General features: G+C 43.8%; 1 protein-coding gene across 6 annotated transcripts in view; it reads left to right on the plus strand.

Annotated features, from left to right (window-relative positions):
• HDAC6 (histone deacetylase 6) overlaps window positions 1-15,119 on the plus strand; it is a 155,903-nt gene that overhangs the window by 122,779 nt on the left and 18,005 nt on the right. For all 6 annotated transcript variants that reach the window (XM_033923827.1, XM_033923844.1, XM_033923853.1 and 3 more), the window contains 3 exons: window positions 2,443-2,635; window positions 2,770-2,919; window positions 12,412-12,586. In XM_033923827.1, coding sequence (XP_033779718.1) covers window positions 2,443-2,635; window positions 2,770-2,919; window positions 12,412-12,586 — 518 coding nt within the window. The remainder of the gene's footprint in view (window positions 1-2,442; window positions 2,636-2,769; window positions 2,920-12,411; window positions 12,587-15,119) is intronic.

The raw sequence follows: 15,119 nt of genomic DNA on the forward strand, positions 1-15,119 counted from the left end.
TGTCACCACATTGCTTAGAACTAAGAGGCCATCCATGGTAGCTACCTAAGCTAAGGCCTGGAAGTTCTTTCAGCACTGGTTTGCAGTGAAGGATGTAGAGCCCTTTCAAGTTCCTATTTTGATAGTTCTGGACTTCTTGCAGGAAGAACTTCAAAAGGGGCTGTCAAGTAGGTTCTCTGAAAGTGTAGTTGGCAGACCTTTCCTGTTTCCAAGCTCAGTGGAAAAGAGTCTCCTTGACCTTTCACCCAGATGTTGGCCAGTTTATTAAAAGGTCTCTGCAGTTACACCCTCCGGTGCATTCCCCTTTCACTTCTTGGAATATTAACATCATGTTGCAGGGTCTCAGTATACCTCCATATGAGCCCTTGAGGGAGGCTTCCCTTCAAGAATGTGTTCCTGGTGGTGATATCGGCGATACAGGTTTCCATGTTACAAGCTCTTTCCTGCAGGGAGCCATTCCTTAGGATTACAGAAGCAGGACTCTCCTTACGCACCGTTCCATCCTTATCAAAAGTAGTCTCTGCCTTTCACATCAATCAGGAAGTTTGTCCGTTTTTCATCCTACGTGATCTAAGAAATTGATAAAGCGTTGCATTTGCTGGATGTGAAGTGAATTCTTCTTCGGTGTATCAAAGTATGAATTTCACCTTTTTGTTCTGACCAGTCATTCCAAGAAAGGGAAGCTGGTATCTAAAGCCTTGATTTCCAGATAGATTAAAATGGCCTTTCCCTCCGCATATGTTGGCTACGGTAAACAACCAGAAATCACATTGAAAGCACACTCCACTAGAGGGGTTGCTGCCTCTTGGGTGGAGACTGATAATAATTTATTCTCATATACCGCCATTCCAAAAGAGTTCTAGGCGGTTCACAACAACTGGGCAAGTACATAAAATACAGATGAAATACAGCAGTCTAGGGGTATAGCGCCTGAGGAGATTTGTAGAGCATCTACATGGTCTACCCTATATGCCTTCACCAGGATATATAGGATGGACACAGCAGCTGGAAAGGATGCCACTTTCAAAGCCTTTGTCTTAAAGGCGGGCGCAGCCCTAGAATCTGGGGACCACTATCTTTTCAGGACCACTAGATACATTGCACTAGAAAGAAGGAGGTTCTTACCTCAGTAATCTTCTTTCTTGTAGATGTGTTTAGTGGTTCTGAAGCCCCCCTGTGACTTCGTCTGCCTTCTGCCTTAGTATTAGTCTAGATTTGAAGAATTCTCTGTCTCTCAGAAGAGGTGAAACAAACAAAAAAAGGAGATATTTCATACGAAAATCTTCATTATCATACAATCTGTTTTAAGTCTGTTTTAAGTTTTCTTTATCTCCCAAAACGTCATAAAGCTAAAAGTTAAAATGACTATTTATCACACCCCAAAGAGTGCTGTATATTGTTCAGGTGCTTCATTTGTTTATATCTAGTCCCATTTCTGATAAACTCCCTTAGTGGGAGGAAGGGAGAAAGTTAAATGGGTCTCTTCAATCTTATATTATTATGATATAAAAGAAATGTATGCTATGTAGTAAATATGCAACACAAAAAGACTCCAGAGAGAAACATCCAGAGGAACTTACAAAAAGCCACAAACATAAAGGAAGTGTAAGTCAATAGATTCTGAAAGTGGTATTCTGGAGATTAAAGAATTGTGTGAACACAAGACAATAAATAGAATATTTAATAAATAAAAATTTTTTTGTGAAACAGGATATCCTCAGTGTGAGAGGTCATCGAAGTGAGGAGACCCTCCTGCACTTTGAACAGCAAGGCAAATGCTAAACAAACCCCTGCCAGCACACCATCATCGGATATCTCACGTGTGCCTGAATAGAAATTGTGCAAAAAGTGTAATAAATAATTATAATAGTCACACAAGTGAAATCAAACCAGAAAACCACTCTGATAACCCCCCAACCAACTCCTAAAATGAACTCAGACTGGATTAGAAGAAAACAATGTCTTTTGGTTTGGCAGGAAAGTCCAGGGAATCACCACATTCAGAGATCCCCTTATGATAGAGGTCCCCAGAATACCACTCTCAGAACCTATTGACTTTCACTGCCTTTACATTTGTGGCTTTATGTAGTAAATATGGACAAACTTAACAAAGAGACTAGTTACTAGAATAGCAGTGTATATGAGTGGGGGTTTCTGTGGCAGTATATCTGTTTGCCTGGGTGTTGTATAGTTCCCACAGCTGAGGAGAAAGTTGAAAGAAGATCCATTGCTTGAGAGAACCTTTTTCTAACTGCCTAGTAAGTTCTGTGTGTATAGTAATTCAGTGGAAGGAATTCAGTGGAGCCGAGTCAGTAAACATTTTATTCCATAGGCACAGAATGAGGAAAAAGCAAATCCAGCCCTCTGTACACACGTGTATGTGGTTGCATGTACATGCGTTTTTCCATCATTTTCTACATTTATCATCTCTCTCCTGCACAGTGTACTATACGTCTCCCTGCATCGGTATGACCATGGCACTTTCTTCCCAAACTCAGAGGATGCCAATTATGATAAGGTTGGGTATGGTGAAGGACAGGGCTTTAATGTGAACGTGGCATGGAATGGCAGTAGAATGGGTGACCCCGAATATCTGGCAGCATTTCAGCGACTGGTCATGCCCCTGGCATATGAGGTGAGCTTAACAGAGAAGAAACAGTATCCTTGTTTTCACAAGACTGCAATAAAAATTTAAGAAAAATGAGAAGAACTGGGCAATCGAGCTAGTGTGAACCACTGACATTCTTTTTTTTCTCTCTCTCTCTGCAGTTTAACCCAGAACTAGTTGTGGTGTCGGCTGGTTTTGATGCAGCCCGGGGCGACCCGCTGGGTGGATGTCTGGTGACTCCTGAAGGCTATGCTCACATGACCCACCTTCTACTAGGATTGGCAGGTGGTCGTGTTGTCTTAGTGCTTGAGGTATTTTTTACTTTTTCTTGTCTTTATTCTTTTTACTATTTTATCTCCTGTCTCTAGCCTGTCCTTACAGGTTTAACTTGTGCCTCTGTTCTCTCTGCTTTTCATCCATACTTAAACATTCAAAGCTCATAAGCACTGATATTGCAGACAATAAAGCAGGCATCTCAGTTGCTGAAGAGTTGAGAAAAGAAACTCTGAGAAAGAAAAACAAAAAGAATGAGTCCTCTTACTGTTCAAAGTGGAAAGTTGTAGTTGGTTTAGTAGGGAGTGACTTTAACGTCATATACCCTCTTATTGATTTCTGTAGAGCAGTGTATATATGTATTGAGTATCTTAAACCTTTTCCATGTAGCACATTTATTGTAGAGTACAGATCTTTTTATCATCAGAGCCTGTTCTAGGTTGTTGTGGTTGCACCAAGCTCACATAGATATCTGCTTCATCCTAAAGGTAAGCTGGAGGAAAAAGGGGGTAGAGCTGTCTTTAGCATAGGAGAGTTGGAAGAAAGGAAATACAGGAGAGTTGCACGACCCTGCCACCAAAGCTTAGCTGTGCCTTTCTCTTTTTGGCCTGTTACAGGAGGGCTAGAACATTATCCCCCTTTTTTACTAAGGTGCGCTATGCTTATTAGAGTGTGATAAATATTAGCGCACACTAATCACGTGCTAAACGCTAATGCATGCATGTTATCCTATGGACGCGTTAGTGGTTAGCGCACACGTTGATTTTAGCATGCGCTAAACGCACTCTAAAATGCTTAGCGCACCTTAGTAAAAGGGCCTATGACCCCAATGGCACAAAAAAGAGAGGAAGTGCTTCCAGAGACAGTTGCTGCTGCATTCCTGTCTCTCATTAGCTCATGGGAACTGGTCAGCGTGAGAAGGCTGGAGAAACAGTAGCATAGCTGACGATGCTTTTCTTTTGCTTTTGTGGGTCTTCCAATGCTGCCGAGAGGGAGAGAACAAGGGAGGTGGAGTGAGAGTTGTATCTGGATCCACACATTTCATTATTTCACCAAGCTCCTCCCCTCAGTCTAAAGGTGGCTTTGTCTATTGTTCAGCCAGTAGGAGAAAATATGAGGCGTTTTTGGAAGCCCAATAATGCAAACCTAAAAGGTCACAATAAAGCTTGTAATAATGTCTTTGAATCAAAACATTTACTCCAGAAGCCCTATATGAGAGAAACAATTTCACCACGTGTTAAAAGCACTTTTGTATGCTCTCTGTAGCTGCCATCTGGGATCTGTATGTTAGAGCTATACCAAATGGCATATTTTACTAGGTCAGCCAAATACGAGTGATGAAAAATATTTTCGGCCAAATACAAATTAGGTACGATCAAAGGAGTTTACATTTATAATATGCAGGTATCTTCTCTGTCCTTAGTGGGCTCACAAAAACTATTAGTCGTCTTCAAATTTAAATCGCTATTCTGCCAAATATGAATAATGTATTCAAGGCCAAATCAAATTGAATTTGAATGTTCTGTGCAAACCTAATATTAATCCTAGAAATCTGTCTGGAATCACAGCCAGGAAAGAACAGTACATAAAGGCCTAGTCCAACACTAGTGAATAGCAGACAGAAAAATTGGACAGTGAGTACCCTGAATCACAAGTATGATATGTAAACTTCTTTCTTTTTTTTCTTTTTTTTTAATTGATTAGATATAGTGATGTGAAAAAGTATTTACACTCCTCCTGATTTCCCCTTTTATTGTATATATGTCACACTGAATGGGTTTTGGTCTGTAAACAAAATTTAATAGTAGATAAACGAAACCTGAGTAAACACCTTACAATTTTTAAATGACTCCATTTATTTAAAGACCAGAATTATCCATCATCCGTATCACTCATATGAAAAAGTAGCTGCCTTCTAAACTTAGGGCTCCTTTTACGAAGGTACACTAGCGTTTTTAGCACACGCACCAGATTAGCGCGTACTAGCTGAAAAACTACCACCTGCTCAAGAGGAAGTGGTAACCGCTAGTGGCATTTTAGCGCGTGCTATTCCGCGCGTTAAGGCTTTACGCGCTTTCGTAAAAGGAGCCCTTAGTAACTAATTACACCAGCTTTAGCAGCATTAATTGCAACCAAATGCTTCCTATAATATGATATTAACAATAATAATAATAACTTTATTCTTCTATACCACCACAATCATACGACTTCTAGGCGGTTTACACTGAAGAGAACAGGACAATCAGCGATTTACAAAATACAAATAGTAAAAGTACAACATATTTCTCAAGGATAGTCAGTATAGAATTATTAAATTTAGTATGACTTCTGTTTAGGAAATAAATCTGTCAGACAATGCAGTCTTAATTTCTTTCCGAAAAGCGCCATAGGTCAACCTGGATCCATTGATGTAATTGCCTAACCAAGATTGCTGTTTACTTGCTTGAAACATGAATGTTCTATCCAGAAAGGACTTGTATTTACAACCAGTGATCCTTGGGTAGGCAAATAAATTACAATTTCTGGTTATCCTAGTAGGGCTGTGTAGCACAAAATGAGGTAAGAGATAGGTAGGGGCTATTCCCCAAACCGATTTAAAGCAAATGCAAGAGAACTTAAACATTATTCGTGCCTCCATTGGTAACCAGTGCAGTCTATAGTAGGGACTGACATGATTGCTTTTTTTTCAGTCCAAATATTAAACGGACAGCCGTATTATCCCAGGACAAGCAGGCAGCATATTCTCACACATGGGTTACGTCACCGACGGAGCCCCGCAGCGGACAGCCTCGACTGGGAGTGGAGCTTCTTCAGTTACAGTACACTTGGAGTCGGAGCCGGTGTCTCAGTACTCCCTTGAGGCTTCACCATCCTATTCAGTGGCTCCTCGATCCCGTTCTGCCTCTCCTGAGGATGCTTCGACTTCAAAGTCGTCTTCGTTCGCCAAGTTTGTTTTTGATATGGGCCAAGCTCTGCATTTGGACTTGCAATCTGATTCCAGATACACCCAGAATACATGGCAGACATGGAACTATCACACCCTCCCAAGGAGACTTTGAGGTTGCTCATGACTCCGGTCCTGAAGCAGACTTTCATGAGAAATATGGAAACCCCTTATTCGGTCACGGCTATCCCTTCTAAATTGGAGTCTAGATACCGCACTGTCCCCTGTAAGGGCTTCGAAAAATCTCAGCTGTCGCACCAATCCTTGGTCGTTGAGTCCTCCCTGAAGAAAGCTCACCCATCTAAGATTTCTGCAACTGTTCCCCCCGGCAGGGAAGGTCGAACCATGGACAAATTTGGCCGCAGACTATACCAAAATTCCATGATGGCTAATAGGATCTTAAACTACAATTATGTTTTTACATCCTACTTCAATCATTTTCTGAAGATGCTGCCATCCTTCTATCCGGACCTGTCCAAAGCCCGCCTTTCGGAGTTTAAACAAATTCTTCAAACCCTTTCACAGTTGCGTCTTTTCATGTTGCAGGCATCTTATGATGCTTTTGAGCTTTCCTCCAGGGTATCGGCTTTTGCGGTCGCCATGCGTCGTCTTGCCAGGCTCCGCATAGTCGACATGGACCCTAATCTGCAGGACCGTCTGGCCAACTTGCCCTGTCAGGGGAACAAACTTTTTGAAGCTGCTACCAAGCGACTCTCCGAGCATGAGCGCTCTTTTGCTTTTCTGCTTAGGACTAAACCCAAGCTTTCCACTGCTCGGGCTTACAAACAGCCAGCTCATCGTTATCCCATGAAGATGACTCCTGCATTTTCTAGACCTCCTCCTCGCCGTCCTCAACAGCATCCGCGTCCTCAGAAACCTCAGGTGCCTGCTGCTGCCAAACCGGCTCCGTCTTTTTGACGTTCCGGCTGTGAGCATTCCATCCTCCCTACACCAAAATTCTCCTCTACCCATTGGAGGTCGCCTTTCCCTGTTTTCTTCCCTTTGGGAAAGTATCACATCGGATCTCTGGGTTCTGACCACCATCCGCGAGGGATACTCTCTACGCCTGCTTCAGGTGCCCCCAGATCACCCTCCAAGAGAATGTCATTCCAGTTCCTCGCAACTCCCCCTTCTTCTTCAGGAGACTCGGGCTCTTCTTCGCCTTCGAGCGGTGGAGGAGATTCCTCCTTCCCAACGCAATCTGGGGTTCTATTCCAGGTACTTCCTGGTGCCCAAGAAGACGGGGGATTTGCGACCCATTCTGGATCTTCGAGCTCTCAACAAATTTCTGGTCAAAGAGAAGTTTTGCATGCTCTCGTTACCGAGCTTGTACTCCCTCATGGATCAGGGGGATTGGATGTGCTCACTGGATCTCAAAGAGGCTTATACTCATATCCCTGTTCATCCGTATTTTCGCAAATATCTCAGATTCAAGGTGGGGAATCTTCAACTCCAATACAGGGTTCTTCCCTTCAGCTTGGCAGCCTCCCCCAGAGTGTTCACCAAGTGTTTGGTCGTAGTGGCTGCGGCGCTGTGCTCTCGAGGCCTTCAGGTATTTCCATACCTCGACGATTGGCTTATCAAGGCCCCTTCGCTTCCGGAGGTTATAGCAGCGACCCATCAGACTATTACATTTCTTCAAAGTCTGGGGTTCTATATCAACTTTCCCAAATTTCAATTGATCCCAGCCCAGTCTCTGCAGTTTATTGGCGCGACTCTGGATTCTGTCAACATGAGAGCATACCTTCCGCTGAATCGCCAAACGACCCTCCTTCGGCTCTGTCAGAAGGTGTCTTGTCTTCCGACCATCTCTGCCCGACAGATGATGGTTCTGCTCGGTCACATGGCTTCTACGGTTCATGTGACCCCCCTTTGCCAGACTTCACCTTTGCATCCCTCAGTGGACCCTGGCGTCTTAATGGCAACAAGTCCTGGACCCGCCTTCTCGCCGGATTGTGGTTACTCCTTTATTGAGGAATTCTCTCCACTGGTGGATGCTCTCTTCCAGTCTTTCCAGAGGTTTGCGATTTCACGATCTTCCTCATCAGAAAGTTCTCACAACCGATTTGTCCGCCTACGCGTGGGGAGCCCATGTAGATGGTCTCCGTACTCAAGGGTTGTGGACTTCCGCAGATCTTCAGTATCATATCAATCTGTTGGAACTCAGAGCGATTTTCCATGCTCTCAAGGCTTTTCATCATCTTCTTCACGACCAGGTGGTACTTGTTCAGACAGACAATCAAGTGGCCATGTATTATGTCAACAAGCAGGGAGGGACTGGGTCTCACTCCCTTTGTCAGGAAGCTCTCCGGTTGTGGCAGTGAGCGGTTTCTCACAACATCTTTCTCAGAACTGTCTACATCCAGGGTCTACAGAACTGTCTGGCGGACAAATTGAGTCGTCTACTGCAACCTCACGAATGGATGCTCAATTCCCCCATGCTTCATCAAGTATTTGCTCGGTGGGGGACCCCGCAGATAGACCTTTTTGCATTGCCCAGCAACTTCAAACTGCCTCTGTTTTGCTCCCGCATTTTCTCGCCTCAACGTCTCGAGGCGGATGCTTTTCTTCTGGACTGGAGGAATCAGTTTCTTTATGCCTTCCCTCCGTTTCCTCTGATTCTCAAGACTCTTGTCAAGCAGAAGTCGGAACATGCCCCCATGATTCTGATAGCTCCTTGGTGGCCCAGACAACCATGGTACTCCCTTCTACTTCAACTCAGCGTCAGGGAGCCTCTACTCCTGCCAGTTTTTCCTTCTCTGCTCACTCAGAGTCAAGGGTCCTTGCTTCATCCCAGTCTGCAGTCTCTCCACTTGACAGCTTGGTACCTCTCTACATAATAGACTCTCCTCAACTTGTCACAATCTGGACTTCAATCTACATCTATTCGAGTCCATCTCAGTGCTATTGCTGCTTTTCATCAGCCTCTGGACGGGAAACCTCTCTCTGTGCATCCTCCGGTTTCCCGCTTTATGAAAGGGCTTTTTAATCTTCATCCGCCCCTTAAACCACCTCCTGTGGTTTGGGATCTTAATGTTGTTTTGGCTCAACTGATGAAACCTCCTTTTGAACCACTTGACAAAGCTCACCTCAAGTATCTCACTTGGAAAGCTGTATTCTTGATTGCCCTCACTTCTGTCAGATGAGTCAGTGAGCTGCAAGCGTTGATGTCGGACCCACCTTTCACGGTCTTTCACCATGATAAGGTGGTCCTCTGTACTTATCCAAAATTCCTACCTAAAGTTGTTTCAGAATTTCATATCAACCAATTTATTGTTCTGCCAGTATTTTTTCCAAAGCCTCATTCTCATCCTGGAGAGGCGGCACTTCATACTTTGGACTGCAAACATGCCTTGGCTTTCTATCTCCAACGCACTCAACCTCACAGAACATCTCCTCAACTCTTCCTCTCTTTTGATCCAAATAGGTTGGGACGCCCTATTTCGAAGCGTACCATCTCCAACTGGATGGCTGCTTGCATCTCTTTCTGCTATGCTCAGGCTGGTCTTCCTCTGCAGGGTCGAGTGATGAGCCACAAAGTTCGAGCTATGGCGGCATCTGTGGCTTTCCTCAGATCAACTCCTATTGAGGAAATCTGCAAGGCTGCCACTTGGTCCTCGGTTCATACTTTCACCTCTCATTACTGTCTGGATACTTTATCCAGGAGGGATAGCCATTTTGGCCAATCTGTTTTGCAAAATCTTTTTTCTTAAATTGCCAACTTCCCTCCTTCCGTTTTGGCTTAGCTTGGAGGTCACCCATGTGTGAGAATATGCTGCCTGCTTGTCCTGGGATAAAGCACAGTTACTTACCGTAACAGTTGTTATCCAGGGACAGCAGGCAGATATTCTCACAACCCTCCCACCTCCCCTGGTTGGCTTCTTGGCTAGGTATCTGAACTCAGGATCCTCACAGGAGATGCGCCCCCTAGTTGGGCGGGAAGGCACGCGCGCATGCGCGGTGCAGCACTCGAAAGCTCGAGATCTTCAAGCAAGTTTGCTTTCGAGGCTGTCCGCTGTGGAGCTCCGTCGGTGACATCACCCATGTGTGAGAATATCTGCCTGCTGTCCCTGGATAACAACTGTTATGGTAAGTAACTGTGCTTTCTTTACTAGTTTTAATTTTCTCTCAGTTTTTTTAAGTACACCCAAGTAAATGATAGTACAGTAGTCCAATATAGATAGAACCAATGACTGTACCAATAATCTTAAAGATAAAAGGTCAAAATATTTTTTAATGGTCTTTAATTTCCATAGTGCAAAAAAGCACTTCTTTGCCACTAAGTTCGTGTGTTCAACCATGGATAAATGGGTGTCTATGTGACTCCAAATATTTTTATAGTTTTAGAAATCAGATAATCATGGAATCTCAGCCCTCTCTTTTTTGCAGAAATCTTTTTATTTATTAACTGCCTTGGCAGAATCGCCTCCGTGTTCTGTTATTGGAGCTTAGATCTAAACTTACACTTAAATGTAGGAAGCATTTTCTTCAAATTTGGGAACCATATACAGTCTTTATCTACAAGGGCTCGTAGTGGTATACTCCCTGTAATTGTGATAGGAGGTTACTGCTCTTTTATACTGGAAGTTGTTAAATAGAGCAAAGGGTAAGGGCAGTGGGGAGGTTTAATATGGAAGGGGAGTAGTAGATGGATCATTGAGACTAACTGATTAGCCTGTTGAAAGACCATAAGAGTCCAGGCTGCAGGGGCTCCTTTTTTATTTTTTAACTCTAATTTTTGTCATATTCATAATAAAATTAACTTGAATTTAGAGGTAGGAGGAGGGATGTAATTCAATTATATAAAAACATTGACAAGAGTTGTAATAGTATACTTTCTTTATTGTTATACTACTGAGATGTTAATAAAAAATGTTGAACCATAAAGATAAGCGTGATGTAATTCCTGCTAAAATAAGGTAAAAGAGTCCAGACACTATGGATGTTACACCAACCCGATGCACAATCCAGAAAAAGAGCACATTGATGTTACTGAATGCAAGGACTATGTGCTCTGAAAAATTACTATCGAGGGCAATACATTTCTCAATTTTTTTTTTCTAATACATAAATTTAATTTTATTGTAATATTTCCTTACTAATATTATAAGCTGACCCATACTTGTGCTTGGAAACAGTTACTGCAGGTTCCTTTTACATAGAATCTGGCTTCTGCACACCACTGCTTTAAAATGCTTGATCTTCATCATACCCAACTGAGCCTGGAAATTATTTAGAATGACTCAAATAGTATCCTAGCCAGAATATATATAATAATTTAAATAATTAAAGACCATATTTTACTTTTAAGCAAAATAGCCTCAGCACACATGGACCTCAGCTAATAAAAATTGAAACTAAAAGCCTTAAGACCCAATATTTAGCCCTTAAGAGGCAGCCCGGCTACCTTCTCCAGGCTGCAGCGATCCTGGAAATTCAATGCCAGGGCCATATGCGGCCATCAGCATTGAATTTCCAGTTTAAAGTTCACTGCTATGGACTTAGCTGGTGGCTGGTGGCTAAGGCCTAATGGCCAAAGATAGACCTAGATCTTTGGTGGGTCTATCTGGCTTTGTACCTTAGCCAGCCAGCTACTGAATTTGGCAGTGACTGACTAGCTGGTGATCCAGATATTCAGCTGGGAGACAGCCAACTATCTCCTACTAAATATTGGCGGATAGCTGACTAATCAGTACTTAGCCAGTCGGGAGCCATTCCTGGCTGGCTAAGTATTGCTGAATATTGGGAGGGTAGTGTTGTCACAAATGTTTACTTTGTGCCACATTTGGAGTGACAGCTGATACAATATCTCCATAGAGAGCCTAATTTCTAAGGTGCTTATTCCAGCTTTACAGACTTAAATTCCTGCTAAACTTTTGTATCAAAAGCATTTATGTGGAAAACTCTACCATAAAAACTACAATGCATGATCATAATTGCAATATTTGCAATTGCATTACACACAGAAAAAATGAATACAAAGAGTAACTGACCACCACCAGACTACCATACAATTCCTCATATTCTAGTACTGTAGTTGGGGCAGGAGTGATCCCTAGTTACTCTTGCCCATGTCAACTCTACTGTCAAAATGGCTGCTGTGATGACATCTGGCAGTCTTGCGAGTGCCATTAGAGATTGTGATAGCCATTTTTGAATCAGAGCCAGCATGGGTAGGAGCAACTGTGGATCACTTCCTGTCCTGTCTATATTCATAGATTACCAGGGATTGGAAGATAGACCCCAGGAGGACACCTGCAGGGGGGAAGGCAATTCCTGTTCAATAGGGAGGGTGGGAAAGAAACAGGCAAAGCATAAATTTTTGGATTCCACCGAAAACACACAGTTGTGTGTCTTACTCATTGTCCAACTTTGTCTACAGGCCACAACCAGGCCATATCTTTGTTCTTCTCTGTCCCCATGGTTGGACTACCCCTTCCCCATGTCTTTTCCTCTTTTGTGCCTCAACATCATTTGTCTTCTGTTGTTCCCTTTCACTCATGATAACTAGCATCAATGTTGATTAGTTTCATCATACTGATATATTTCACTGTTTTCTTTTCTTTCCTTGCCTTCCACACTCCAGGGTGGTTATAACCTGACCTCTATCTCTGAGTCAATGTCTATGTGCACACGCACCCTGCTGGGAGAGGCCCCTCCAGTACTGGCAAAGCTGAAATCTCCCCAACCCAGTGCACTACAGTCCATTAGCAACACGATCCATGCACACCTCAAGTACTGGAAAAGCTTACGGCTTAATGGTGAGATTAAGATTAAAGGGGTTGTGGAAACATCAAGGGAAGGGGCTAGATATGCTGTATTCTTGCTTTGTTATACTCTACAAGGGTGCCTTCTCTTGTGGAGTTTAGTAGACCAGCTGCCAGGGGAGATACTTCCATGCCATTTGCTCTGTAGGGGTCTCCTCCATTTCCTTTAGTTCTTCCCAGTCATCTGTTAGTCTCTGATAGAGAAGGATATATTGCAGGCAGTTCTAGTGATGTTAGTTGCTGAAGTGGATGATCATTTAAAAAAAGTCTCCATGGTTTAAATTGCCCACAGGATTGGTGAAGCTGTCTCAGGGGTACACATACAATTGATGCCAGTCAAAATAGTGGTTGAGGTTTCTAATAGTGTGGCTTCACAAAGAAAGACTACTTATCAGAGCTACCCTCTCCCTCCTTGGATACCATTTTGAAAACCTGATGTTGCCTTGGCCAGATTTTGCCTTATGAGAGAGGATTCAGGGTTCTCTAAATTGTGAATAAGGGCTGTTGGGACTGGCAAATTTTGCTTGTTACTGTTTTTCCAGCTTTGATTTTAGTGTGCCCAGGGACATAACCTTTTCAGATTACTGCAGAAGGTGGTGGGTGCTTTTTAGTCGTCAGTGATTCATGCCACTGGGAATGGGATGTCTGAGTCACACTTAATTACTAAGTTTTATCAGCTGAATAAGCTCTGGATTAATTTGATCTTTAAAGAAGAAACAGGTAGGAAGGTGTCTGTACAGTGCATGATTATAGCGGCAGTTTTAATCCTACTGAGGTCCTCAGCCATGCTAAAGGCTGAATTGTTCATGGTAGTTTACAAACATAATTTTTTTTTCTAGTGCAATGTGTCTAGTGGTCCTGAAATGATAGGGTTCTGTATCTCAACTCGCAAGTTGCTTGCAGAAAACTGTCAATCTTATTTTCAACTCTCTCTCTTTCACAGGGAGCTGCTCCTGCCCCCTCAGTTTGTTTTCTGCAAGCAAGTTGCTCAGAAGTGCTTCTAATCTGCTCTGCAGCTTTATTATTTTCGGGTATTGTTTCTCATTGTTTGTGTGGAAGCTCAGTGCCCAGAGGTTCCCTCTTGGTGGGAGCTCTAGCTGGGAGAAGACACAGACCTGCGTGGCAGAGATCTGCTGCTAGCAGGATCAGTCCTTGGGGACATCAAGCTAGATAGCCTGCTTTTATATTTTTTGAGCTCAGAGGCTGACCCCTGCGTAGCTGCTCGCATCCCTGATTTACTCAGGAGATTGATTGCAAGCTGTTTGGCTCCTTCCTGGCTTGGCTGGAACTAACATTGGGCTGGTTGTGTGGTCCTCCCCACCTTTGCAGCGAGGTTTTCCAGGGGTTGAGGCTCAATCTGACTTTGGTCCGACTGGCAGCCAGAAGACCGAGTTTGTCCGGTGAATCAGTGAGGCAGAGTTCTCCATTTATTCCAGCTTAAATCCTGTGCTGAGGCAGGCAGGCAGGCACCATATGGTACAGTGAGTAAGGCTATTTAACCTATGGGGAAAATTGGAGGGGAGGGGTCCTACAAAAGTAATTTTTGAAGGTTTCTTCAGCCAGAGCCTAGATCCCCCACCTCTAAAACTCCTTTCTCTGCATGTTTTGATTTTCAGGGAAGTCTCCGATTTTACTGGCGGTGACCAACTTGGATTTTAAACTATCTTTTTTCTAAAGCCTCCATCTGCCTCAAAATCCCTTGATTTTGCTTAAAATTGGCAGGGATGGATTCATTGGTCTTTGTTACCCCTGTATCATGGCAGGTTTGCATTGAATGACTGGCTGGGGAGCATCCTTGTCCCCTCGTGCGACAGAACTCACAGAGGTGGCTGGGAGCCTTGGGCTCAGCTTCCTCTGAGGCCTCCAGGGCTGGGGATCCACAGAAGGTGCCTTCCCAGGGGATGAGACCCTTTCCAGGCCCCTCAGAAGGTGGTTTGGCCAAGCACAGTTGTGTGTCTGCTAAACAGGAGGAGCTTCACGCCAGAATTTGTGAGCCTTATGTGAAATGCCTATTTGAACTGCCAAGGTCCTCAGCGCCTGTTTGCAGCACACCAATGGCAGTGATGCAGGGGAACTCCCCTCAACATGCACCAAGGCCAGATGAAAGATACAGACCTGGACCAGGAGGTTCAGTCTGTTATAAACTGGGAGAATGGAAAGTCCAGTTCCATGGCACTTTTGTCCCAGGATGAAGTTTCTTTTTTGAGAATGGCGGTCAAGAGGTAATGGCAGCCCTGGATCAGGGGGATAACCCCACAGTGCGTTGGCTGTTCTGAGCCTCTGCCCTTTCAGGGATTATTTCTACCTCACTGCAAGAATTAAACCTGGAAGTCCATCCAGCTTCCTCAGCCCAGTGCTCAGTTATGAGCAGCTCTGTGGCTCCGACCATGTTCTTTCCCGCGCATCTAGACATCACCAAGCTGGTTAGGGACCACTAGGAATCACCAAAAGGTCCCTGTGAATGGCTAAGATTATTGACAAGCTTTATCCAATGGTGCTGGGTTTTCGGCAACTGTTTAACCAAAGG

Source organism: Geotrypetes seraphini, chromosome 1, assembly GCF_902459505.1.
Source record: "Geotrypetes seraphini chromosome 1, aGeoSer1.1, whole genome shotgun sequence".
Lineage (NCBI taxonomy): Eukaryota > Metazoa > Chordata > Amphibia > Gymnophiona > Dermophiidae > Geotrypetes > Geotrypetes seraphini.